The sequence below is a fragment of the Oryx dammah genome, unplaced genomic scaffold (genome assembly GCF_014754425.2).
Source record: "Oryx dammah isolate SB20612 unplaced genomic scaffold, SCBI_Odam_1.1 HiC_scaffold_25, whole genome shotgun sequence".
Classification (NCBI taxonomy): Eukaryota; Metazoa; Chordata; class Mammalia; order Artiodactyla; family Bovidae; genus Oryx; species Oryx dammah.
Window position 1 is genome coordinate 77,621,287 of NW_024070209.1, and position 26,115 is coordinate 77,647,401.

General features: G+C 45.9%; 1 protein-coding gene and 1 long non-coding RNA gene across 2 annotated transcripts; one reads left to right on the forward strand and one right to left on the reverse strand.

The window, feature by feature from the left end:
- Positions 1 to 569: 569 nt before the first annotated feature.
- On the reverse strand, positions 570 to 3,164 carry RHOB (ras homolog family member B). The gene has a single exon (XM_040224986.1). The coding sequence runs from the start codon at positions 2,663 to 2,665 to the stop codon at positions 2,075 to 2,077; it is 591 nt and encodes a 196-aa protein (XP_040080920.1). The 5' UTR covers positions 2,666 to 3,164; the 3' UTR covers positions 570 to 2,074.
- A 68-nt stretch (positions 3,165 to 3,232) lies between these two features.
- On the forward strand, positions 3,233 to 25,682 carry LOC120851906. Its single transcript, XR_005718437.1, has 3 exons — positions 3,233 to 3,282; positions 5,068 to 5,130; positions 25,129 to 25,682. It is a non-coding gene; the product is annotated as an uncharacterized LOC120851906 (long non-coding RNA).
- The last annotated feature ends 433 nt before the right edge of the window (positions 25,683 to 26,115 follow it).

A 26,115-nucleotide genomic window follows, 5' to 3' on the forward strand; every position in this document is an offset into this window, starting at 1 on the left:
TAGAACAAAGCATTCTGGGCTCCATACAGACACTCAAATGAAAGTTCCACAGCAGAAGGATTGGCTTCTGATTTGGGCTTTCCCCCACTTCTACCCAGGAGCTCAGGTCAGAGATAACATCCTACAATCTCAGGGGGGACATTGTGTAACCCCTGAAGATCTGAAGGGAACCCAGGAACCAGTCTTTGAGACAGTGCTTAACAAAAACAAACCCCCCAAAAAAAAGGTATCTAAAAAGTTATCTGAATGCACAAATGACAACTTTCCAAGTTTCAAAGAATAGGATACACAAGCTCCAAAATAGACTTAGACACAAGTGTATAAGCCATTCAGACAGTTCACATTAGGTCAAAGGTTGTGGCACTGGGAGCCTGGGTAACCTCTGGCCCTGGGGCAGGAGCAACCTGGTCATCCATGGCCACCCAACCCCCTCACATCCTCAGAGATTTCATCCCCATTTCCTACAAACACTTGGAGGGAAATAGGGTTAGTGGAGCCTCACCTAGCAGAGTTCTCTCCTTGCCCTCAAATTCACAAGATTTTTACACATCATTAAACCACAGGAGCCATTTTATAAATGTCATCATCATAGTTTTTTAATATTTTACATAAAAAACTGTATACACAGCTTATAGAACTTTTATGTAAACATCATAAGCTCACCACTTTGTCATTTGTCAGTTTATTTAAAAAATAAAAAAAAAAACAAGACAATTTAGTAGAAGTACCACTGGATGGGGAAGGGAGGGGGAGAAAAGAGACACAAGAGGGAGGTTTATTCTCTGTACAGAGATGCAGAGAAAATTTCACACAGCTTTAGAGACTGCCTTGAAGAAAAAAAAAAACAACAAAAGGTTTTAGATAGGCCCTAATACTGGTTACTGCCCTTTATCAAGAGTGCGCATACGTGCACAAATAAAATCGCAAAATAGAACAGTGTTGCCACTTTTTTCAAAAGAAAAAAATTAGTGGTTTCTTTTTCTTCTCCTTGTTTTTTAAAAGTCATCATCATTTTTTTAAAAAAATCATAAGTAGATGAGGTTACAGCGTACAAGTGTGGTCAGAATGCTACTGTCTTATGCAAATGACAAGTGCATTAAATGTCAAACAATGAAACAATTGTGCAAAGAATTCGTTCCAAAAAGAAGAAAAAAAAACAAGTTTTAGCCTTTAAATAAAATCAAATAACATCAGTTTCTTGGACTGAACAATTTTCACTTGCAGGACAGGCACAAAGTTCGCTTATGGCAAAAACAACCTGCAGCACACTTCACCCCTCCTTCTCAATGGCTAGTGAGGGGTTCGCCGGGGGGTGTGTGGTGGGGGGGGGGGCTGGCTGGCAGGAGACAGGAGTCTGGAAGCTGTGTCCTCTCAGGCCCCAAGTCAGCTGCAAATGTCTTCCCCAGGGGTAGGAAACATGGCCAAGTCTTGCTCATGCTGGGATGACGCCTCACTCAGACCCGGCTGGAGCTGTTCTAGCGCCCTGTCACTCCACCCACCACTACCATTAAATAACACCATCCTACCTCCGAAAATAAAATTATATCTATATTTATATAACACCCCATCCTCCCCAGCCCTCCCCTCCCGCAGGTCCCGAGGTCTATGTTACAGACAGGGGATAGCAGGCGCTCACTGGTTACAGACGCACATCCTATGGGGCGCGGCCGCACCCGGGCGCCAAGCTCATGTCCGGGGAGCAGGGGCTGGCGTGGGGTGAAAACTCGGCAGCGGGGAGTCGAACATACACACAGCCACACACCCTGAAGAGGCTTGGCTCTTCAGAAAATGGTGTTCAGGGGACCCTTGGCACTCAGTGTGGTGGCCAAGCCTGTGCCACACAGCCGGACGCACAGACACTTGGAAAGGGGGCGCCGGGTGCCTACCACGCGGCCGATTCTCGGGTGCCAGAGCCTGAGTCTCCAGGCCACGGCTGCCGGGGCTGAAAGCAGACGCCAGGCAGTCCGGTGGGGGTCTTTGGGGGGGCAAGTTTCTCCCCTTCTCCGGGCTCGTGGGGGACGGGCCCGGGATGGGGAGCCGCGCTTGGCAGGGGCAGGCGGGTCGGGCGCGGCCCTCATAGCACCTTGCAGCAGTTGATGCAGCCGTTCTGGGAGCCGTAGCGCTTCTGCAGCGCGGCGCGCGTGGCCGTCTCGAAGACCTCTCGGACGCCCTCCTTGGTCTTGGCCGAGCACTCGAGGTAGTCGTAGGCTTGGATGCGCACGGCCATAGCGCGGCCGTCATCCGTGCGCACCGGTTCCTGCTTCATGCGGGCCAGCTCTGTGCGGACGTGCTCGTCGCTGCGCAGGTCTTTCTTGTTGGCCACGAGGATGATGGGCACGTTGGGGCAGAAGTGCTTCACCTCGGGCACCCACTTCTCGGGGATGTTCTCCAGCGAATCCGGGCTGTCCACCGAAAAGCACATGAGGATCACGTCGGTGTCCGGGTAGGAGAGCGGCCGCAGGCGGTCGTAGTCCTCCTGCCCCGCCGTGTCCCACAGCGCCAGCTCCACCTGCTTGCCGTCCACCTCGATGTCGGCCACATAGTTCTCGAAGACGGTGGGCACGTACACCTCGGGGAACTCGTCCTTACTGAACACGATCAGCAGGCACGTCTTGCCGCACGCGCCGTCGCCCACCACCACCAGCTTCTTGCGGATGGCCGCCATGAGCGGGCCGGGCCCGGGCAGCAGGAGGGGCCCCGCGAACGCCTCGCTGCCGTCCCGCTCGCCGCTCACTGCTCACCTCGGGCTGCGCGCTGGGGACAAGGGTCGCTAGCTGTACCCAGGTCCCGGGATGGCGCGCGTTCCCTCGTAGTGCTCGGGCTGCCGCGGCGGGGGCAGTGGGGGACTCGGGGGCATAGGGCGCACGGTGCGTCTCCGCGCTGCTCCCGAGCGGCGGCCGCTCTCCTCGCCCCTGGTCTCGGGTCGGCGCCTTTGTGAGCAAACGGTGGCCAGAGCAAGCGGACGCGGCCTAGCTCCCTCCTGGATCTCCCTAGGCCTAGGCGAAAACACAAGAGAGAACACGAACTCAGCCCGACTGCGGCGGCAGATGCAGGCTGCGGCCCTAGCGCCCGCTATTTAAAGAGTTCGGCGACTTTCTTAATATAGCCGTCCAATGGGAAGCAAGCCGACTGAGCTCATCGCTGCGGAGCTTGGCTTTGATTGGCCGTCCTCGGGCGGGGCCGGGCGGGCTTGATTGACTGCCCAGGCCGCGGGGCTGGGAGAGGCGGCGACTGGGGAGTTTGCCGCCGCGGCGGGAGCTGCGGGTCTCTGGCTGCGTCAAGGTTCGCTCTTTCTGCGCGCCGGAGCGAAGGGCTTGGAGCCGGCTGCCCGGAGCAGCCCGCGGGGCCTGGGCGAGCGGTTCCGAGACAGGAGGCACTTTGTGGGCGCGTGGATGACTCTCTCCCACTCGTATTGCCCTGCTTGCTTCGCAAACTCCCAGCGGGTGGTCGGACCTGTGGGGTAGAGAGCGGCTCCTTTAACGTGGTTTTGTTTTTAAATGCACAGACACGCAGACACACACGCACACAGGCTTATTTCCAATCAAGGTTGTGGTTTGTTTTTTTTTTTCTCTCTTAGAAGCAGCCCCTCCCCTTGTCGAGCCTGCCACCATCCTTCCACGAGGGTTCTCTCCCTGGGCCGTGTTTGGATCTGCTAGAGGGTGCCTCATGGGTGGGCCTGGTTCCGGTTTCCGGCTTTAACAAGCCAGTCGCTTTACCCCTTTCTCGGGCACCCAGCCTAGGTCTCCAGGTGAAGGTTCAGGGAAAGAGGGTCAGTGAAAAGGGGAAGGTCGAGGCTGATTGCAGAACTTCAGGTACACTCAGGAAGTAACCAGACAGAAAAGGGCAGCCTCAGTCCTGGTTTGCAGGATTAATTTGGATCCTGGTTTATCTGAAGTAAGTAGTGCAATAAAATCCAACCACCCCACACCCCATTAGGCAAGAATAGGCTGAAGCCCGGATGGGTGGGCTGAGAAACTTGCAGGCTAGAACAGGACAAATTAGTGTGTGTGTTTGAGGGTGGGGAGTGTGCTAGAACCCTAGTCTCTGGCGACCCACCAGGACTTATTTCATCTACTCCTTGTATTCTGCAGGAGATGACACTTATGTCTGATCTAGAGGGGCCTAAGTCAAAGCATCTTAATGAACAGAAGAGGTGGGGAGGCGGATGGGAGGAGGAAGGGAGGGAGGACCTCCCAGGAAGAAGGAACAGCTTGAGCAAAAACAGAGATGTGGGGAAAGAGTAAGACAAATTCTAGCAAAAGAGAATAGCTTAGTGTGGCTTCCCTTGGTTGGGAGAGAAAGAGTTGAAACTCAGGATGGAGACCAGCTGTAGAGGAACCAACTACACAGGTTGGGCCATTTCCATTCTGGATGGAGTGGGATGCTTCTTGGTGTTTCAGAAAGGAGAGGCTCACTACATCACGATGAGGTTCAGTTCAATTCAGTCGCTCAGTTGTGTCTGACTCTTTACAACCCCATGGGCTGCAGCACGCCAGGCTTCCCTGTGCATCACCAACTCCTAGAGCCTGCTCAAATTTATGTCCATCTAATTGGTGATGCCATCCAACCATCTCATCTTCTGTCATCCCCTTCTCCTCCTGCCTTCAGTGTTTGATCAAGATGAGGTTATTGCCTCCTACTTCTGACTCCCCCTCTGACTGGAAGCCATTAGAAGGCCCGAATTCTTTCTTATCTTAGCATCTTGAAGCTCTGGCACAATGCCGGAGTCTACGTAAAAATCAGTAAATGACTGTGGAGAATTCACTTAAATGCTCAGGAACTTAGTTGGAACTTTCTGGAAGTCTCTTATCTCAAACTCCAGTCTGTGCTAACCATCCAGTCAAACCTGGGCACCAGCTGTAACTGAACCATTTATTCATATATGCAAAAAATGTGATCCATGTGTCAAGATGTAGGTCTCAGATGGACACAGATATCATCAGGTCAAATAAGACATTAGTTCTAGTATCCTTTAAAAGCTAACCACGTTCAAATGACCAAATCTGCTTCCCTCATGTCGGATTACCTCCACTACAATGCCTAGTGTTTTTTTTGATTGTTTTTCAGATCTAAGAAACTGAACTGTCAATAAGTAAACAATTTTTCCACAGTAGAATCTCACAAGAGAAAGTAAGGTTTTGTTTGTTTTTTTTTCTTTTGGATCATTTGTTTAAGGCTCCATTCTTGAAACTTTTTCCTTTCTTTTAAATTTTAGTTAGCCTATTAGAAAAATCTTACCTAAGTTTTTCCTCTTATAGTCAAAACCTTTTATAGCTGTATTGTTAATACTACTTTCCTTCATCTTAATATAGCTTGGGAATCTTAGCTGTGTCGTTAAGCTTCAAATATTAAGAAAACATCAAACAATTAAAGCTTTGTACCATGTATTAAAAAGAAAACAACAGGAAAACAAAGAATCAGGAAGAAGGATTCAATTCACTCATTTCCTGATTCTTAGACATATTATATGAGGTGTTCCAAGCTTGAATCTCAATATCAAAATAATTTCTAGAAATATTCAGTTGGTAAATTATGCCAAAATAAACAAGTAGAAAAAAATCTATGTTCTGTAGCAACTTCTTTTCATGGTATTCATTTGTATATCCAGGGTACTTTGACAAGCTTTCTGGACAGTGGCTACTTCAAAAATCGTACCAGTCACAGGATAAACTTTCCCAAACTAGATGATGTCCCAAAGGGTCTCCTCCTTGCCTCTCCCCTCCCTTCACAATACACTGGCAGAAGGCAAGGATAAAACTGAATCATCAAGAACAAATCATTTTAATAGTTAATTTTATTAACCTATACATTCATTGTATGACAGATATCCACACTAGTGAGAGAGGGAAATTATCCTTCAGACAAAAGGGAGATGTTAATCTACCTCCTGTCTTCAGCTTAATTTATTTCGTCTTTTTTTGTCCACTGTCTCCTACATGTTGCCTGTAAATCAGCCCCCCTCTCCTGCCGCCCTCACTCCATACAGACAAGAACAGACTAAGAGACTGGAATGTTCATTGGATTTTAGTGCCACCTTGTGGCAATTTTTACAGGGCTTTTTTTTTTTTTCCCTAACAAAAAAATATATATATATAATTGTGGTGGTTCAGTCACTAAGTCATGTCTGACTTTTTGCCACCCCATGGACTTCAGCTCCTCTGTTCTCCACTACCTCCTAGAGTTTGCTCAAATTCATGTACACTGAGTCAGTGACACTATCTAACCATCTCATCCTCTCCCGCCCCCTTCTCCTGCCTGCAATCTTTCCCAGTGAGGGGGCTCTTCGAATCAAGTAGCCAAAATATTGGAGCTTCAGCTTAAGCAACATTCCTTTCAGCAAGAGTCTTCTCCAGCACCACAACTGGAAAGCATCAATTATTTGAAGTTGAACCTTCATTATGGTCCAACTCTCACAGTAGTACATGACTACTGGAAAAACCATAGTTTTGACTATAGGGACCTTTTTGGGCAAAGTGATGTCTCTGCTTGTTAATACCTTGTCTAGGTTTGTCATAGCTTTCCTTCCAAGGAGCAAGTGTCTTTTAATTTCATGGCTGCAGTCACCGTTCACAGTGATTTTGGAGCCCCCCCCAAAATAAAATCTGTCACTGCTTCCACTTTTTCCCCTTCTATTTGCCATGAAATGAAGGGACCAGATGCCATGATCTTAGTTTTTTGAGTGTAGAATTTCAAACCAGCTTTTCCACTCTCCTCTCCTCATCAAGAGGCTTTTTAGTTCCTCTTCACTTTCTGCCATTAGAGTGGTATCATGTGTATATCTGAGGTTGTTGATATTTCTTCTGGCAATCTTAATTCCAGCTTGGTGATTCATCCAGCCAGACATTTCTCATGATATACTCTGCATATAAAAACAGGGTGACGATATCCAGCCTTGTACTCCTTTCCCAATTTGGGACCGGTATGTTTGTCCATTTCTAACTTTTGCTTCTTTACCTGCATATAACTTTTTCAGGAGACAGGTAAGGTGGTCAGGTACTCCTGTTTCTAAGAATTTTTCAGAGTTTGCTGTGATCCACACAGTCAAGGCTTTAGTCTAGTTAATGAAGCAGAAGTAGATGTTTTTCTGGAATTCCCTTCCTTTCTCCATGATCCAACGAGTTTTGGCAATTTATATACATATATAAACTATATACAAATATCTTACAAATATTTTCTATATATATTATATATGTGATTATATGAAACTTTAGCCAGAAGGGAGGCATTTTATGACTATTTTTAAGATATTTCATGGGATGTAAAACCTCTGCTTGTTTCACAAGCAGCTTCTTTAAAAATTCTTCACATATATATTTATATACACACAGAACTTTTTTCACATACACTTAAAAAAATTAATTCCTTCCTAGTTAAATAGTAATGACTAAAAGAGATTAGAGGAGATAACAGCTGTGGAAACTTACTAATTTATATACCAATGGAATTTCTTTTAACCTAATCACGATGTATAGAAAGTTATAAAGTAATTTAAACTGCAAAAATCGTCTGCTTTCTCCTCCAGCTAAAAAACCATCATTGGATAATCTGATATAATTAGAACTAATAATAATTCATTTATGGATAAGCGTTTACTGGAAGCCAGCAATACCATAGACATTCCTGGCATTCTTTTGATTTTTAAACTATTTCTAATTCAAGTAGTAGCTTAGAGTGTCTAGGAAAATTGTCAACCTTTCTTCTCAATGCAGTGAATTTCTAAAAGGGAAAGGCTATTGTAGACCTAACTGTGCTTTTTCATATGGAAAAATCGAATTGATCCCATATGGTCTGTTTGGGACCCATTCAGCCGTGCATTACATAGCTTCAAACTGCTTTCTGGGTTCTCCAGCTATCAGTTCAGCTCAGTTCAGTTGCTCAGTCGTGTCTGACTCTTTGCAACCCCATGAACTGCAGCACGCCAGGCTTCCCTGTCCATCACCAACTCCCAGAGTCCACCCAAACCCATGTCCATTGTGTCGGTGATGCCATCCAACCGTCTCATCCTCTGTCGACCCCTTTTCCTCCTGCCCTCAATCTTTCCCAGCATCAGGGTGTTTTCAAATGAGTCAGCTTTCCTCATCAGGTGGCCAAAGTATTGGAGTGTCAGCTTCAACATCATTCCCTCCAATGAACACCTGGGACTGATCTCCTTTAAGATGGACCGGTTGGATCTCCTTGCAGTCCAAGGGACTCTCAAGAGTCTTCTCCAACACCACACTTCAAAAGCATCAATTCTTCAGCACTCAGCTTTCTTTATAGTCCAACTCTCACATCCATACGTGACTACTGGAAAAACCATAGCCTTGACTAGACAGACCTTTGTTGGCAAAGTAATGTCTCTGCTTTTTAATATGCTGTCTAGGTTGGTCATAACTTTCCTTCCAAGGAGCAAGCATCTTTTAATTTCATGGCTGCAATCACCATCCACAGTGATTTTGGAGCCCCCCAAAATAAAGTCAGCCACTGTTTCCACTGTTTCCCCATCTATTTGCCATAAAGTGATGGGACCGAATGCCATGATCTTAGTTTTCTGAATGTTGAGCTTTAAGCCAACTTTTTCACTCTCTTCTTTCACTTTTATCAAGAGGCTCCTTAGTTCTTCATCTCTTTCTGCCAAAAGGGTGGTGTCATCTGCATATCTGAGGTTATTGATATTTCTCCTAGCAATCTTGATTCCAGTTTGTGCTTCCTCCAGCCCAGCGTTTCTCATGATGTAGTCTGCATATAAATTAAATAATAAGCAACAGCAATTCAGACAACCCTCTCCCATCCCGAGATGGTGACCCGGTTAGTCCCAAGCCTAAGACAGAGAGGGTGCGCTCACAGGAGAACAACCATAGCTAGAAGGTTAAGCTTCAAAATGTGGACATTGACCTCTGATCAGACTCCCCGTGTCACACCAAGGGGAGCAGGCAGTGCGCAATGCGGCAGCTCCTGATCAGTCTAAAAGTGCATTGTCCGACCTAGTAGCTGATAGCCTCATGTAAAATGCTGCTGGTACCACTGAAGTACTGTTTTTAATATTATCTGATTTTAATAAATTTAAATTTACAAGGTGATATTCAAGGTAGGGGAAAAGGGGAAATGTTAATCGAAGAGTATAAATTTCCAGTTTGAAGATGAATCCCTGGAAGATTCCCTGGAGGTGGGAATGGCAACCCACTCCAATATTCTTGCCTAGAGAATGCCATGGACAGAGGAGCCTGGTGGGCTATAGTACATAGGGTCACAAAGAGTCAGACACGACTGAAGTGACTTAGCATGCACGCAGAAGATGAATAAGTTCTAGTAATCTAATATATAGCACGATGATTTTAGTTATAAATACTGTATTATATACTTGACAATTGCCAAGAGAGTAGTTCCTAAATGTTTTCACCACTAAAGGAAATGGTTAAAAAAAATGGTAATGATGTGATGTGATGGAGGTGTTAGTTATTGCTATGGTGGTAATCATTTTCCAATATGTAAATATATCAAATCAACACCACTGGGACTTCCCTGGTGGCCCAGTGGCTAAAACTCCATGTTACCAATGCAGGGGGCCTGAGTTCAATCCCTAATCAGGGAACTAGATACTGCACACTGCAGCTAAGATCCAGTGAACATTAAATTAAAAAAAAAAATCAACACTGTTATTGTACACCTTAAACTTACATAGTTTTAGATGTCAATTATATCTCAATAAAGCTGAATAATCAAATTAACACTGATGTGAGTGTGTGTGTGACTTGCTCAGCTGTGTCTGACTCTGTGATCTCCATGGACTGTAGCCTGCCAGTCTCCTCTGTCCATGGAATTCTCCAGCAAGAGTACTGGAGTGAGTTGCCATTCCCTTCTCCAGGGATTTTCTCAACCTAGGGATTGAACCCATTTCTCCTGCACTGCAGGCTGATTCTTTACATCTGGGCCACCAGGGAAGCCCAGCACTGATATGGACCACCCCAAAAAATTTTTAATAAAAAACTAGTAAAAACTGATATTCAATTCAGTTAGTGGTTGGGAAATGTTTATGTATGTTTGAAACAAATTGAGTATGTGAAACTACTTTTTCTTACTAGAAATTTTTTGAAATCTACATACAGGTTGAATATTTTTGATGAAAATTTAGCACCCAAATTGAGATGTGCTGCAATTATACAATAAATGCTAGAACTTAAAGACGTAGATTGAAAAACATGTAAAATAGTTCATGAGTAATTTTTATATTAATCATATGTTGATATGATATATTTTGGATATAATGCATTTTTAAAGTATGAGATTTAATGTTAGATATATTTGGATATGCAATTCAAATAAATTTTACCTTTTTTTTTTTTTTTTTTACTGTGACAACTAGAATATTTTAAATTACACCTGCAGTTTACATTATATTTCTCTTGGACAGTACTGCTGTAAAAGATCTACAAGTTCCTGAGACTTCCTTTGTACTCTCTCATTCACCACCCACCCTTTCAGGGAGTCACCTTGATATGAGGCCCCTGGAGCTCCTTAATCTTCCCTTGGGAGTTAGAGGTAGGATTTCCTTTTATTTCCTAAACTCTACTGCTGGATTTCAGACAGGCTCAGATCCTCAGATAAACACTATGGTTAGGGGGCTATCTAGGGTCTCCCTGTCCCATTTCATCACCACTTTCCAAGCCAGGCCCCTGTAGGACTTTTCAATGCAGCAGCCCCCTCCCTTGCGTGTCTGACTCTTTTCCCAGCACTAGGCAATGTTTTCTTGAAGAGTAGATGCTATTTGGGCATTTTTTGCACAATGACTTAGGCTTTTCTGGTGGCTCAGATGGTGAAGAATTTGCTTGCAATGCAGAAGACTCTGGGTTCAGTCCCTGGGTCAAGAAGATCCCGTGGAGAAGGGAATGGCTACCCACTCTAGTATTCTTGCCTGGAGAATTCCATAGAGAGAGGAGCCTAGACAGCTATAGTCCATGGGGTCACAAAGAGTCTGAAACGACTGAGTAACTAACACTTACTTTCCAGAGAAAAGAACCAAAATCTAGTCCTTGTCCAATTTGGGTAGAAAATTGAGAGATACAGTTTGTTTTCTGGAACTCTCATATCAACCTCAGTTATCTCGATTCAATTCAGAAAATATGGACTGAGAGGAGAGAGTGGAGATGGGGAAGTGAAGACCCAAAAGGTTAAGTAAGTAAGTAAGCCTTAGGACTACCAGCTAGGGACACACTCAGCCCCTGCTGTGGGATAAGTCCTCACTTATATGTAATTGAAGGGTGGAGCCAGCTTCACACAGGAGTTCAAGGTTGAGCAGGGCTTTGAGTAACCAGTAGGATTTTTCCAGAAGACGTGCCCATCTGCACCATCTGAATCATTTCCAGTATGGATATCATGTGGAGAAAGATTTGCATCAGAGCCATTTGCTGAAAAGGGAGAAGCAGGAAAATGCTCCTCTTTTTACGCCTGAGGGTTGCCCAATGACACTGTGGGGTGAAGTTTGTCTTGCCCTGTGGAGTGGATGGGCAAAACAGAAAGAGGAAGGTCACAGAACTCACCCTTAGATGTGTTGTTATTACAAAATCCACCTGAGGAAAGCTTGCTGTTTCTATGACAGTTATTGAAATTTCACATAGATTTGTTCATTTCGCCAAAGCTGCGGGAAGTGATGTGGAGGTAACAGTAAGCAGAAGAGAGACAGTCTTGTGTACTTGGAGCCTGGAGAACCACTTTTCATGTCTTCTAGTTCTTAGCTGTAGAGTCTTGGGAAAATCAACTTCTCTGAGTCTGTTTCCCCATTTGTAAAATAAGAGCTAGCACTCAGAGACTGGAAACTCAATTGCCTACAGGGTTCTGCAGTGAACTATGTGTGGGATATAACTGCAGCAGTGGAAACTGTGGGGAACTGGAGAACATGCCCCATCTGAGCGAGAAGAAGCTCAGAACTTAAAAACCAACTCCTGGGACTTCCCTCATGGTCCAGTGGTTAAGATTTTGCAATCCCGATGCAGAGGGCCTGGGTTCAATCCTGGTTAGAGAACTAGAGTTCACATGCCGCAGCCAAATTTTTTTAAAAACAACCAACTACGGTGCTGGCCAAGAAAGGCACAGACAGAGCAGGCTGGATTTGGCCAGGTAGAACCAGTGTGTGGCCCCTGTCTAGATGAATTTCAATTTTTACAGATCAGAGGGGATCACCTGTAGAAAAAGTCAAAGTGTTAGTTACTCAGTCATGTCCAACTCTTTTCGACCCCATAGACTGTAGCCCACCAGGCTCCTCTGTCCTTGGGATTTCCCAGGCAAGAATACTGGAGTGGGTTGCCATTCCCTTCGCCAGGGGATCTTCCTGACTCAGGAACTGAACCTGGGCCTCCCATATTGCAAGCAGATTCTTTACTTGCTTGGGAAGAAAACAATACTGTTAATTATTTCAAAAACTGAAAAAGTAATTTCATAAAACAAAAAAATATTTTTTCTTGAATTTTGTTATTCAAGACCTTCTTCTATTTGAGTTATTTAGACTAAGGTTCAAAAGATGAAATATTCCAAAGGATGGAAAGTAGAGAAACATAGTCTTAAGTAAGAAAAAGTTATCCCCACAGCTCCATCGGGGTTAGCATTCAGCTGGGTGGGAGACGTTACACCCTTATGTCAATCCGGAAGGCAATGACACCAAGCTTTTTCTCTTCCACTCCCCTCCTTTTTTCAGGCTTGAAAGCAAGTGATCTAATCAAAGTATTTATACAGGGTTGATTCACTTCTTGTGTTCTCTGATGATATCAGAATTTTGCAATAGGGAGGAGTTGCATACACAATGAGTTTCCACACTCCAGTGTGCTGTCACTGAAGATGTGGCTGTGGCTATTTATAGCATGAGACAGAGCCTATACGAGGAGCCTCTGCTCAGAACCAACCAGTCTGGGGAGCCGATGTCATAGTCGTGGGGAGACTATGGAAGACAGTTCGCTCCACCATTCCAGGACCTCGGCTTCTGCTTCAGGCGCACAGGCTAGTGGAACATAGCTCAGTGAAAGAGACTGTTCTTCATGAGGGTCCTCAGTCAAAAAAGGAGAGCACTGAAAAATCTCTCTTTTCGACAGTTCTCTGATGAAACTGTTTCATCTGTGAGAGGTGGAGTTGTGTGATTTCTGCTCAGCCTGGTTACGATGTATGTTTAAGAAAAAAAATCGATGCATTTGTAGTTTGGAAATCACAGTGATATGCCTAGGAAGTCCACCTGCTCATTCATTCACCCATTCATTCCACACTCATGTACCAGGGGCCTCCTGTACATCAGGACCTTGCTATAGGGCTAGCCGCCCTGCTTTAAGGCACACAAGGACCTGACGTAGTTGGCATCTCACAGCTGTTGAACTTCCTCTGTCTAAACAACGTAGGGGCCGAGCTTGAGCCTGGCAGATATGAAGAAGGTAATGACAGCTGCTGCTCTCATTCAATCACTTGCTCTGCAGACACACTGTTTTCAGGGAGGAACCAGAGTCCCAGCCCTCAGAAGAGCTCCAGTCCATAAACATAAGTGACAATATAGTACAGTAGTCATAACAATTAAACTATTTCAATCCAGTGTGGTAAGCACTATAAATAGGCATAGGGAGAGGCCAGAACAGACTTGAACTAAAAGGTGTGTTGTACTACCATGGCCCTCAATGAACTACAGCCTCAGTATTCATTTCCTTGTGTGGTTCCCTCCCATGGTGAGTCTGACCTTGGCCATGTGACTAGCTTAAGCCAGTGGGACATCAGCAAGAATGATGCAAGCTACAGCTTGATAAATACTTGCATATTGAGGCTTGCCTGTTGGGAATGCTTCTTCCTGGAATCGGGCTGCCATGCTTTTTGGACACTCACGGAGAAGCCCAAATGAAAATAGCTGGGTCCCTGGCCAGTGGCCACTGCTAAACTACCAGGCAGTGGTCAGCATCAACTACCAGCTATGTGGGTGGGATCAACTGAACTTCGCTTCCTAACCTTCCAGCCAACACCATGGGAAAGAGGAGAACTACCTGAGGCAACCCACACAATCATGAGAAATAATGCAGTGTTGCTGTCTTAAGCCATTATGGTTTGGGATGGTTTGTTCCACGGGAATGGATAACCAAATAGGCTGTCTATTTCTTTTTTGATTTTTACTGGAGTATAGTTGCTTTACAATGTTTTCTTTTCTGTTGTACAGCAATGGGAATCAGCTATCATATACATATATATACATATACACATCCCCTCTTTTGGGGATTTCCTTCCCATTTAGGTCACCATAGGGCATTAAATAGAAAATATACAGGTTCTCGTTAGCTACCTATTTTATACTTAGTAATGTACATATGCCAGTTCCAATCTCCCGCTCCATCTCATTCCCCTTTCCACCCTAGTGTCCATACATTTGTTCTCTATATCTGTGTCTCTATTTCTGCTTTGCGAATAGGTTCATCTGTACCATTTTTCTAACATACACCCCAGTGCTTATTACAGCACTATTTACATTAGCCAGGACATGGAAGCAACCTAAATATCCATTGACAGAAGAATGGATAAAGAAGATGTGAAACATATATACAATGGAATATTGCTTGCTTGCTAAGTCACTTCAGTCGTGTCTGACTCTGTGCGACCCAAGAGATGGCAACCCACCAGGCTCCCCCATCCCTGGGATTCTCCAGGCAAGAACACTGGAGTGGGTTGCCATTTCCTTCTCCAAAGCATGAAAGTGAAAAGTGAAAGTGAAGTCACTCAGTCGTGTCCGACTCTTAGCGACCCCATGGACTGCAGCCTACCAGGCTCCTCCGTCCATGGGGTTTTCCAGGTGGGTTGCCATTGCCTTCTCCGACAATGGAATATTACTCAGCTGCAAAAAGGAACAAAGTTTTGTCATTTGCAAAGATGTGGATGGACCTAGAGACTGTCATACAAACAAGATGACTTGGTGATTGCATAGAAGTCAGCCAGGTAGTGGGAATTCCCTGGTGGTCCAGTGGTTAGGACTCTGTGCTTCCACTCTTCAAGTCCCAGGTTCAATCCCTGGTTGAGAAACTAGGATTCCGCAAGCTCTGTGGTGTATCCCTCCCCCAAAAAATGTTAGCCAGGCCAAGAGAGGAAAAGAAGGGCATTCTAGACTATGGAGGCATGAGATAGCATAGCATATTCAGACACTAAGTATATCAGTATGGTGGGAATGTGGGGTATACGGTGGAGAGAAACAGGAGCTGGAACTGAGGAGGCTGGCCAGGCTCAGATCAGAGCATCTGAGGATGGATTGGAAATCCCCAGGATGACGACTCATTAAGAGGACTCACAGGACTCAGTGGACAGTTGTACTCACAGCTGTGATTTATTAGAACAGGATGCAGAGCATGTTCAGCAAAGGAAGAGGAACACGAGATGAAGTCTAAGGGACTCCAGGTGCAAGGGAAATTGTTCTTGAGAGTACGTGATCAGAGTCCTCTTCCAGGGAGCCACAGGGGACACACCTACTCCCTCCAGCAATGAGTTGCCATAACGTATGTAAAACACTGCCAACCAAGAAGCTTGTTAGAGACTCAGTGCCCAGGATTTTATTGCAAGTTGTTATATTTAACTGTTTACATCAGTTTGGGCAGGCGATAGTGCCTCATTTGATCAAACACAAGTCTATATGTTGTCAGTGAAGGTATTTTTTTAGAGAAGATTAACCTATAAATCAGTGGACTTTGAGTCAGGTGATCACTCTCCATCATATAAGTGGGCTTCACCTAATCAGTTGAAGACCTTAAGAGCAAAGACCGAGGTTTACCTAAGAAGGGAGAATCCTCCGAAGAAGGGAGAACCCCTGCCTGCTGCCCTGAGAATCTGTGCTCAAGGCCACAATATCAACTCTGAATTTCCAGCCTGCCAGTCTGCCCTACAGATTTCAAGTTTGCCAACTCCCACATTTGCCTGAGCCAATTCCTTAAAATGAGTCACCGGCTCCCTCTCCATATATGTCTCCTATTCTGTTTCTCTGGAGAACCCTGACTAACACAGGGGCTGACCCCAGAGGCAGCCTCTGCCTGGCACGTACCCAAATTCCAGGATCCTAGAAGGAAGGCAGGGCTTCAGCCTGAACCACACGGACTGTTTGTACAGACGGTTTAGGCACAGACAGCCACTCTTCCCGGCTAATGGTGGGAACCCCTCCCCCACACACACTCAAAATCTCCATTCCCAGATGCCAGACAGGGGCCAGCCTGGTGAGCAGGCCTTTCTAAGAACAAGCAGTCAGATTCGCTCTGTTAATCCTTTTCTGTGCGGAAAGTAAGTAGTTTACGTTGTGGGCAATAGAAAGTCTTTGAAAATTTTTTTAAATATATATGTGATCCCATCAGAGTTTTTAAACTCTGGGGTGACATGTTAGGTATGTGTCATGAGGCCAGGCTACCTGCATGCGGGGGGCAGCTCAGGTAGGGGAAGTAGAGAGCCTGGCTTCAGATTAGGAGGCCCCTCTTGTTATCCAGGCAGAGAGGAGGGAGGAGGTTTGAGCAAACAGCTGGACCTGTGGGCGGTGCGTTTCCACTTCCCAGGCCCTCACCTCCTCTCCTGGTCAGTGGGAGCCTTGGAGAAAGGCCTTCTGCAGGTGAGGTTGCTATTTGCACTCTGTCTAGTTCCTGAAGAGATCTGCCCTGTCAGGCCCAGCAGGGCTTGGGTGTGTGTCTGTGTCTATGTCTGTGTCTATCTATGTCTGTGTGTATCTGTGTGCGTCTACGTGTATATCTGTGTACGTGTCTGTGGTCTGTATCTGTGTGTGTGTCTGTCTGTATACCTGTCTGTGTCCTTCTGTACCTGTGTATCATTGCGTCTGTGTGTCCATGTATCTGTGTCTGTGTTGGGGCCAGCTCACCTCCCACGCCCACCCTCCTGGGAGAGCTGTGTCCTGAGCGAGGTGCCTGCTCTGGCTCCCAGAGGAGGGGAAGGGAGGGAAGAGGTGGAGGGGAGGGGAAGGGAGGGCCAGCCCTATGTCTGTCTAGAAGGGAGAGTCTACTCTCTGGAGATCCAGTGCCCCCAGTGCCCTGCTCTGTTCCCTCAAACCACCATCCGGACAGGGCTCCAGGTCCCCTGGTGCCTGCAGGGCCCACAGGCACACGTGACTCTTACAGCCTTGAGAGATTCCATGGGCTTCAAGGCTTTTGCTACCCAAAGTGTGGCCGGAGGGTTTCATTAGCATTTCTTGGAAACAGAGAATCTCAGGCCCCAGCCCAGCCCAGGCCCCTACAGATTCAGAACCCAGAATTGTGATTCATTTGAACACAAAGTGTGAGAAGCACTGCCCGGGCTTGCCCTTGCCTTGTGCTGGAGGAAGGATGGTGTGGGGGCTGATCTAGCATGCGCCGCAGCCAGGCTACCGCTTCCCCGGCCTCTGCTGGCCAGCCGTGTGGTCCTGGACAAGGCCTCCCTCTGTCTCAGTTTCTCCTCCAGGCATCAAGGCGTTAGCACTGCCTCCCTCACTGGGCAAGCGTGAGTTAAATGAGATGTCTCGTGTAAAGTGCTTACAGCCGGGCCTGGCCCACAGTAAGCATCTGGAACCTCTTAGCTGTCATTCCTAAGAGAGAGGTCGTCCGCCCTCTGCTTGTCCCACCCCCACGCGCCCCCCCTCCCCATGACACTCTGTGCACCAAAGATGGGTACAATATCCCCCATTTAGACTGCCCTGAGGGAGAGCGCCCTCCTGTGGCTCCTGTGGGTCTGACGTGACTCGGGAGTCTCTTCCTTGTTACAGAACAGCCCTTCAGTTCTTGGAAAGTACTCTCTGTCCAAGTTTTCCTGTATTTAGGCTATTCTGGTTCCCAGAACCCGGTAACCTCTGTAGGCCCTGGCTGCCTTCCCAGAAGCCAGCTTCTCAGCACTATGTGCTTAGCCTGAGCCTTGCATAAGGGACCCACCCAAAGCCAGAAGGCTGCCTCAGGGGTGGTCTTCAGACCTGTTGGTTCTGTGAATGGGCCAGTCAGATGGCTGCAGGGTAAGGCTCCTCTACAGAGCTGCCGCCACCAAGATATCCCAGGCCCAGTAGCTAAACTGCATAAGATGCTCCATACAGCACAGAGAGAGTATGAAGCACCCGGCACCCTGGCCAGCCGGCAAGGGGAGACTGGGGAAGGAAGTCCCTTTAGTGGGCTGCCCAGAACCTCAAGGAGGTGGCCCAACAGGCTTTTTTTCACAGCTTCTCAAACCAACTACAGTCAATGTCGCTGGTCACAGGTAGGAGAGGGCAGACAGTTGGTCTTTGTTGTCCAGTCACTCAGTCGTGTCAGACTCTTTGATTCCCCATGGACTGCAGCACACCAGGCTCCCTTGTCCTTCACTATCTCCTGGAGCTTGCTCAAACTCGTGTCCATTGAGTCGGTGATGCCATCCAACCATCTCATTTTCTGTCCCTCGCTTCTCCTGCTCTCAGTCTTTCCCAGCATCAGGGTCTTTTCCAATGAGTTGGCTCTTTGCATTAGGTAGCCAAAGTTTTGGAGCTTCAGCTTCAGCATCAGTCCTTGTGGTAAATAATCAGGACCGATTTCCTTTAGGATTGACTAGTTTGATCTCCTTGCAGTTCAAGGGACTCTCAAGAGTTTTCCTCCAACACCACAGTTCAAAAGCATCAATTCTTTGGCGCTCAGCCTTCTTTATGATCCAGCTCTCACAACGGTACATGACTACTGGAAACACCATATTTTTGACTATACAGAACTTTTCAGCAAAGTGATATCTCTGCTTTTTAATATACTGTCTAGGTTTGTCATAGTTTTTCTTCCAAGGTGCAAGCAGCTTTAAATTTTGTGGCTGCAGTCACTGTCCACAGTGATTTGGAGCCCAAGGAAATGAAATCTGCCACTGTTTCTACTTTTTCCCCATCTATTAGCTATGAAGTGATGGGACTGGATGTCATGATCTTAGTTTTTTGAATGTTGAGTTTTAAGCCAACTTTTTCACTCTCTCCTCTTTTACCTTCATCAAGAAGCTTTTAGTTCTTTGCTTTCCGCTGTAATGGTGGTGTCATCTGCATATCTGAGGTTATGATATTTCTCCCCTCAATCTTTTTTTTTTTTTTCCGATGCAAAAGCAAGAGAGTTTTTATTACCAACCTCGAGCTGGGGGGCTATAGGGAGGAGCCCCGGGTTTTGGATTACATTGCTTATATAGGGAGTATACATGGAAGAAAAAGGATTTCTAGGTAGGGGAACATCTGATTGGTCACTTTCTTTCGAAGGATTGTGTGTTGGTTCTTGATTGGTCCCTATTGTCTAGGTAGACCACAAGTTCCTGAGCGTTAAGTCAGGAGATTTTGGTCTGGGGTCTGGTTGGCTTGTGGGCAGTGGGGCGAGGTCAGGGAATTTCCAAAGGCTCTTTTCCCAGAACCTTACAAAATGGCGTTTTTCTGTTAACAAAATGGAGTAGCTTAGATTCTTCATTCCCCCTTTCTCTAGGATACAGGACAGACCCAATCATGGGTCTGGGGTCAGCTCTATATTGTCTCCCGCTAAGGGGACCATTGGCAAGGCCGTATATTGGGATCTGCGCACCATGAGCTGCACCGGGTTGATGCGGCTTTTAATGAAGGCCACCAATTTGTTTAGTAAGCATGGCCCGAGGGCGAATAGCAGTAACAAGATAATCAGGGGCCCTACCAAGGAAGATATGAGAGTTGTGAACCAGGGGGATGAGTTGAACCAGGATTCAAACCAATTTTGAGACATTTCTCTTTCTCTTTTTTTCTCTGACTCAGCCCTTCTCTTATCTTGGCCAGGGACTCCCTGACTACCCACGAGTGATTCACATAAAAACAACGTTCTTCCCCTAACGCAGCACATAGGCCCCCTGAGAGACTTCATACTCAAGATACTTCTTGGGAATTGGGGCGGAGGTCTCTTTCTTCTGTAACTTCTTCCTGCTGTGCATGGGCATAGGCCTGCCTAGCAGAGCAGAAGTCTCTCTCTACCTGATCTAAGTTGGGGTTTTCCACATCTGAAACCAGCTTCTACCCTTGTTCAGTTCAGTTCAGTCGCTCAGTCGTGTCTCTTTGCGACCCCATGAATCGCAGCACACCAGGCCTCCCTGTCCATCACCATCTCCCAGAGTTCGCTCAGACTCACGTCCATCGAGTCCGTGATGCCATCCAGCCACCTCATCCTGGGTCGTCCCCTTCTCCTCCTGCCCCCAATCCCTCCCAGCATCAGAGTCTTTTCCAATGAGTCAACTCTTTGCATGAGGTGGCCAAAGTACTGGAGCTTCAGCTTTAGCATCATTCCTTCCAAAGAAATCCCAGGGCTGATCTCCTTCAGAATGGACTGGTTGGATCTCCTTGCAACAGCAATTTAGTTGGCCCCTCTCAGAGATGAAATAGACAAGGGCCAAACAAGAGACCTAACAGGATGGTCATCTCTGGTCCCTGGAAACAGAAGGCAACATTTGGGGTGAGGGTTGCAGAGTTTGTGACCCCTTCTGATTGGCTGGTGGTGAGGCAACAGAGCTGTGCTCCAGGAATCTTGTGTTCAGTCTGAAGTTACCATCTTCCACCTGGGTGGGGGCTCAAAGACATTGTTATGCATATTTGTCTGAGTAGGAACCAGGACTCTGTCTGGAGGCTGTACCAACCTTTGATTGTTTCTGTTTTTGTATCCCTTCCCTTCCCTGATCAGCAATTGTTTGAATCCACGCTTTGGAATTCAGGGAAGGTCAAGGAGGCCAAACAAAGTCTATATCCTACAGATAAGAAATGGAGAACACAGAACAGATCTGTACTCCAGAGCCTCACAGAGTCCCGCTCAGTTTTAATTTTAGGGAACTAGGCAACTATAACTGTGATAACTTCCTGTCAAAATGGGGCATAGGACTGCCCCAGCTTGGAGTATAGACACTGAATTGAAAGTATTTCTGAGTTCCAAGTTCTAGATCTGAGTCTTATATGATTAAAATCCGAATCCCTTGGTCTGCCATTTTGGTGTAACAGACCCAATTAGAAGTAGTTGGAGGAGTGATAACTGGAATTTAGTAGACAAAATAAATCTTATTTCTTTTTAGAAGAATAGGCCTGAAACCCAGTCTGGACCTGGCACTTCAGGGAGACTTGTAGCCATGTAGCCAGTTGCCTAGTTTTATAAAAAAAAAAAAAGTAAGGTTACTAGCTTCCAGCATACATTGTTTTGAAAATGGTGGCATCCAAGCCTGACACGACTCAGAAAACTCAAGTGTTTAGCAATACAAGGTCTAATCTGAAAGTATACCCATAGCATCACCTAGTTATCTCCCAGGATGTCTGAACCATAGCTACTCTATTTTGACTTTTAATTGTAAACTTTTCCTTAATAGCCAAAGCAGATTTCACCGTTAATGACGTCAGTGTTTCTCTAGGTACGAGAAGATGCAAGAATTGGGACTCATAAAATCTTCTCCTGAAAAGATCTAACTATCTGAAGGCCTGTTCTGCCAGTTTTTTCCAGAGCACAGAGTGCCTCATTCCTGATTTTCACCCTGAACTCCTTTCAGGGACATTGAAAGTCAGCAGTTGTAGCGGCCATGATTTAATCTTTGTAGATGTAGATGGCGAGTGTCAGTCTTCAGTTGGCAGAGCCCCTTTTTGCTCATAAACTTGACCATGATTTTGAGGGGGGCATTTCATGACCATTTTATCCCACAGTGCTGAGAATGTCCATTCTCAGGTTTGGCAAAGATTCTGTTGACAGGCCACTCAATGTGCTGTTACTGGACTAGGCCATAAAACAGTATCCAAAATTCTCTGGACCACCTGTCTTACTAGCTTCTTGGTCCAGGAAAATACTCCCTCTTGTTGCTTCTTGCCATATCTAGAGTTACACTGTTACCATCATCGATCTCATATGGGACTATATATTATGCTATTAGAGGCCTCACACACATATTTGACAGTGTAAGAAACAGCAATTTTGTAAAACAGGTGAAATACAAATAACATAGCCAGCAGTATTAGTAAAGTCACAAGTAAGACTTATGTTAAGAACTTCCACTAGATGTAGCCCAGTATATCTTCAGGTCATCTGACTTAGTCTGCCCTGTAGAATCTTTATCTTCCAGGGAAATTACATATTGGCACCATCTATAAGGCACATAGCCCAGTTTTCTAGTGTTGAAGTGAAGTGAAGTCGCTCAGTCGTGTCCGACTCTTTGCGACCCCATAGACTGTAGCCTATCAGGCTCCTCCATCCATGGGATTTTCCAGGCAAGAGTGTGGAGTGGGTTGCCATTTCCTTCTCCATCCCCTCAATCTTGATTCCAGCTTGTGCTTTATTCAGCCTGGCATTTCACATGATGTACTCTGTTTATAGCTTCCCTGGTAGCTTGGACGGTAAAGCGTCTGCTTACAATGCGGGAGACCCGGGTTCAATCCCTGGGTCGGGAAGATCCCCTGGAGAAGGAAATGGCAACCCACTCCAGTATTCCTGCCTGGAAAATCCCATGGACCAAGGAGCCTGGTGGGCTACAGTCCATTGCGTCGCAAAGAGTCAGACACGACTGAGCGACTTCTCTTCAATTTTTCTTCACTACTCTGTTTATAAATTAAATAAGCAGGGTGACAAAATATAGCAGGCAGATGGTGGCTCAGCCCAAATGGAGAATGCTCTACAACCTCTGGACTGCAACTGGAGTTTTTAAACTTTTGGCTGAAGTTCTTGGAATTCAAACAAAATAAATAAGTTCTTAGAAATAATATAATGCATTTATATTTTTTAAAAAAAGAAAGAAGAAATAATAAGACCAATGATGGTGATTATAGTAATAGGAATAATAAATAATCATTTAGGGACTTACTTATTATTTACTCTTAAGTTGTTGACATACATTATCTCATCTAATTCTCACAACGAGCTTGAGTAAGGTGCGATTGTGATAATGACAAAAAGGGTCTGATACTGAGAGTCTTCTCCAATCACCACTTCCCTCTCACCCCTTTCCAGAGCTATTCTGGGTTTGCCCGCTGGACTGTAGACTCTTCTCTGTGATCATGAGTGGGGAGCAGAATGGAAAGGAGCTGAAAGACCACATTGATTTACAATTTAAAAGGTTTTGGAGCTTCTCCCAGAAGAAAACAGCTTGTCCAGAAGGACACAGGAGAGGTCCAGGGAGAAGTGGGGGTGTGAGATTGAGAGAAGAGACATTTGGGGGAGGGGCTGCCTCAAGGACAGAGCTCTGGGGAATTTGCTGGGTTAAGAGGATGTTCAAGACATGTTTTCTCTGCGTCTTGCACTGTGGCTCCCCTTGACCGCCTCTGTGGGAGATGTATGTACATATTTGCATTCTTTTCAAGATTTTTTTGAGCTGAAGTTATATGTCTTCCGAAAGCAACCCAGAACAGCTAGAACTGAGTCAACCCAGTTATATTTGCCTTTCACTATTATTAGCTCCACCACTCAGCAATAAGGACACAGAGATTAGATAGTTTAAACAACTGGCCTACAGTCACACTGCAAGTAAATGTTGAAACCAAGGTTTGATGAGCATGCTGGGCTGGGGGCAGCAGCCACCTCCCCTGGTTCAGAGGAGCAGGTAAACACAATGCTATTTCCAGGCTTCTCTGGGTAGACAGTCTCCTAACTGCCCAGCTCACACAGAGAAGTGACTCCAGGACTCTTGGGCTACAAATACCATTTTCTTCACTTGAAGTGAAGTGTGCTTCCCACATTGTCCCTTCATTCCCTTGTCCTTCTTCAGTGAATCACCCGCTCCCTTCCAGAAGCAGGCCTCCGCTGGAGCTTCTCTACCCAGGCAGTGTCTGTCTTTAAAGTCGACACGTAGGAAGTCCTGCCAGCCATTCAGCCCTCCGCAGTCATTTCTTGAGCTCACACTCCCTGGAGGCGACTCTCCAGACTCTCAGAATTTTCCTCTGAAACTCCATGACTTAAAGGTCTATAGTCGTAAAATAAAACTAAGCAGGTCATCGACCTCTTAATGTTTTTCCTTTTTCCCAAGTGGCAGAAGGGTTACCGCAAAGCAATATTGAAAGTCTTAGATTGCAGAAAAGATATACCTGACCAGTAAGAAGAAGGGGGTGGGGATGGGGGCTTTGTATTTTTTGGTCATGTAATGATTTCAATGCTAAAAAAAAATAAAGTGAAGTTGCTCAGTAATGTCTGACTCTTTGTGACCCCGTGGACTGTAGCCCACCAAGCTCCTCCGTCCATGGGATTCTCCAGACAAGAATACTGGAGTGGGTTGCCATTTCCTTCTCCAGGGGATCTTCCCGACCCAGGGATCGAACCCAGGTCTCCCTGGGTTGCAGGCAGGCAGGGTTGCATTGCAGGCAGAAGCTTTAACCTCTGAGCTACCAGGGAAGCCCCAAAAGTAAGGAGAATGATATCTACCACCCATTTTGACAATCTTTGAATATCCCGTATTTATTTCAAATCATTTTGGTTCAGGTGAAACTCCTGTGTACCCCTGCATCCTGTTCCCCACCCTCCCTCCCTCAGATATACTGTTTAACACCCTATGCATCTACTTATACACTTACTACATACAAATGCGTCCTAAAGAATAGTTGGTGGTGTTCTACATGTTTTAAATTTTGCACGAATAGTATTGAAATGGAGCAGGACTCTATGATCCTTGCCCCCCATGCCCTTGGTCTGTTTTTTGTCTGTGGAAAAGCTTAGACAAAGAATAAGTTTAGGGGGCTTCCCTGGTGGTTCAGTGGTTAAGAACCTGCCTGTCAGTGCAGGTGACATAGGTTCGATCCCTGGTCCAGGAAGATCCCACATGCTGCAGGGCAACTAATTTTGTGTGCCACAGCTACTGAGCCTGTGCTCTGGAGCCTGTGAACCACAACTGCTGAGTCCACGTGCAGCAGCCACCGAAGCCTGCGTGCCCTGGAGCCCGTACTCCACAACCAGAGAAGCCACCGCAGTGAGAAGCCCACCCTCCACAACTAGAGAGCAGCCCACGCTTGTTGCAACTAGAGAAAGACTGCATGCAGCAATGAAGGCCCAGCGCAGCCAAAGAATAAATAAATTAAATAATTTAAAAAAATTAGTCAGAGAAGTTAGAACATGCAGAAACAAAGGAAAACAGTCAAAGGAGATAAAATAGTAACAGTTTAGTCATTAAGCAGTTTCAAGGACATTTAGTTCCTTCTCAAGGGCTATAGACAATGTTCTGAGCCATATCCTGTGAACTGTCTTATAGATACTGCAACACTCACCAGGTGGAAAAAGTTTACTACATGATGACCAGACTGGAGCCATGACATAAGCTGCCACAATTCTGAGAACTGGCCTCCGAGAAATGGGAACAAACAGACCCTGAAACTGAAGCTGAACTGCACTTAAAAGGATCAAGATGATGCAGATAGACTGCTGATGACCAGTTTCAAGATGACTGTCAGAACTGACTGCTGTTTCTACATGGAACCCCCTCCCTCTCTGTCTGTAAAAGCTCTTGCCCTCTGATTGTGAGGGGAAAGTAAAGCTGTTCTTTGAACAAGCATCCACCACACCACACACACCTCCCAGTCCCTGGGATCCAAAATAAAGCAAACTTTCTTTTCCAACAACCTTGCCTCTTTATTGGCTTTTGAGCAGCAAGCAGCTGGACCCTACTTTCAGTTATAGTATCACACTTTACATAACTTCGGCAACTTGCTGTTTTCTCTCAATGATGTGTCTTGGTGGGCTACAGTTCATGGGGCTGCAAAATGAGTCGGACATGACTTAGCAACTAAACAACAACAAAAATGTTAATGCATGGAGCTCTTGTTCATTCATTTTACCTGTATAGTATTCCATGATGTAAATATCCATTGTTGGGCATTTGGGTTATCCTAAGTTTTTTCTGATACAAACAATGCTATGGTGATCAATGCTGCAAGTGGACAGGCCAGTGGGTACACATGGAAGTTTCTAGGATCTCCTCCTGTGTCATAGGAAGTTTTCTACATGGCAAAAATCCTGGGTTGCATTTTAAGTTTAGAAATTGCAGCCATGGTCAAATGAGGTGTGCCCAGTGACCCTGCCTCTGGCTTCCACCTCAAGAGCCCTGTGTCCTAGGTGAGGGAATGTGGCCCCCTTTCTAAGAATATGCTCCCTAACAACGCCCTACCCACAGACTCAGCTGAAGTCACATATATAGACCCCACTGTTAGTCAGTTGTCTTGTCTGTTTTCTTTTCTGGATT

Excerpts from the sequence above, each read along its gene's own strand:
- RHOB (XM_040224986.1), bottom strand. The coding sequence starts at position 2,665 with ATGGCGGCCATCCGCAAGAAGCTGGTGGTGGTGGGCGACGGCGCGTGC.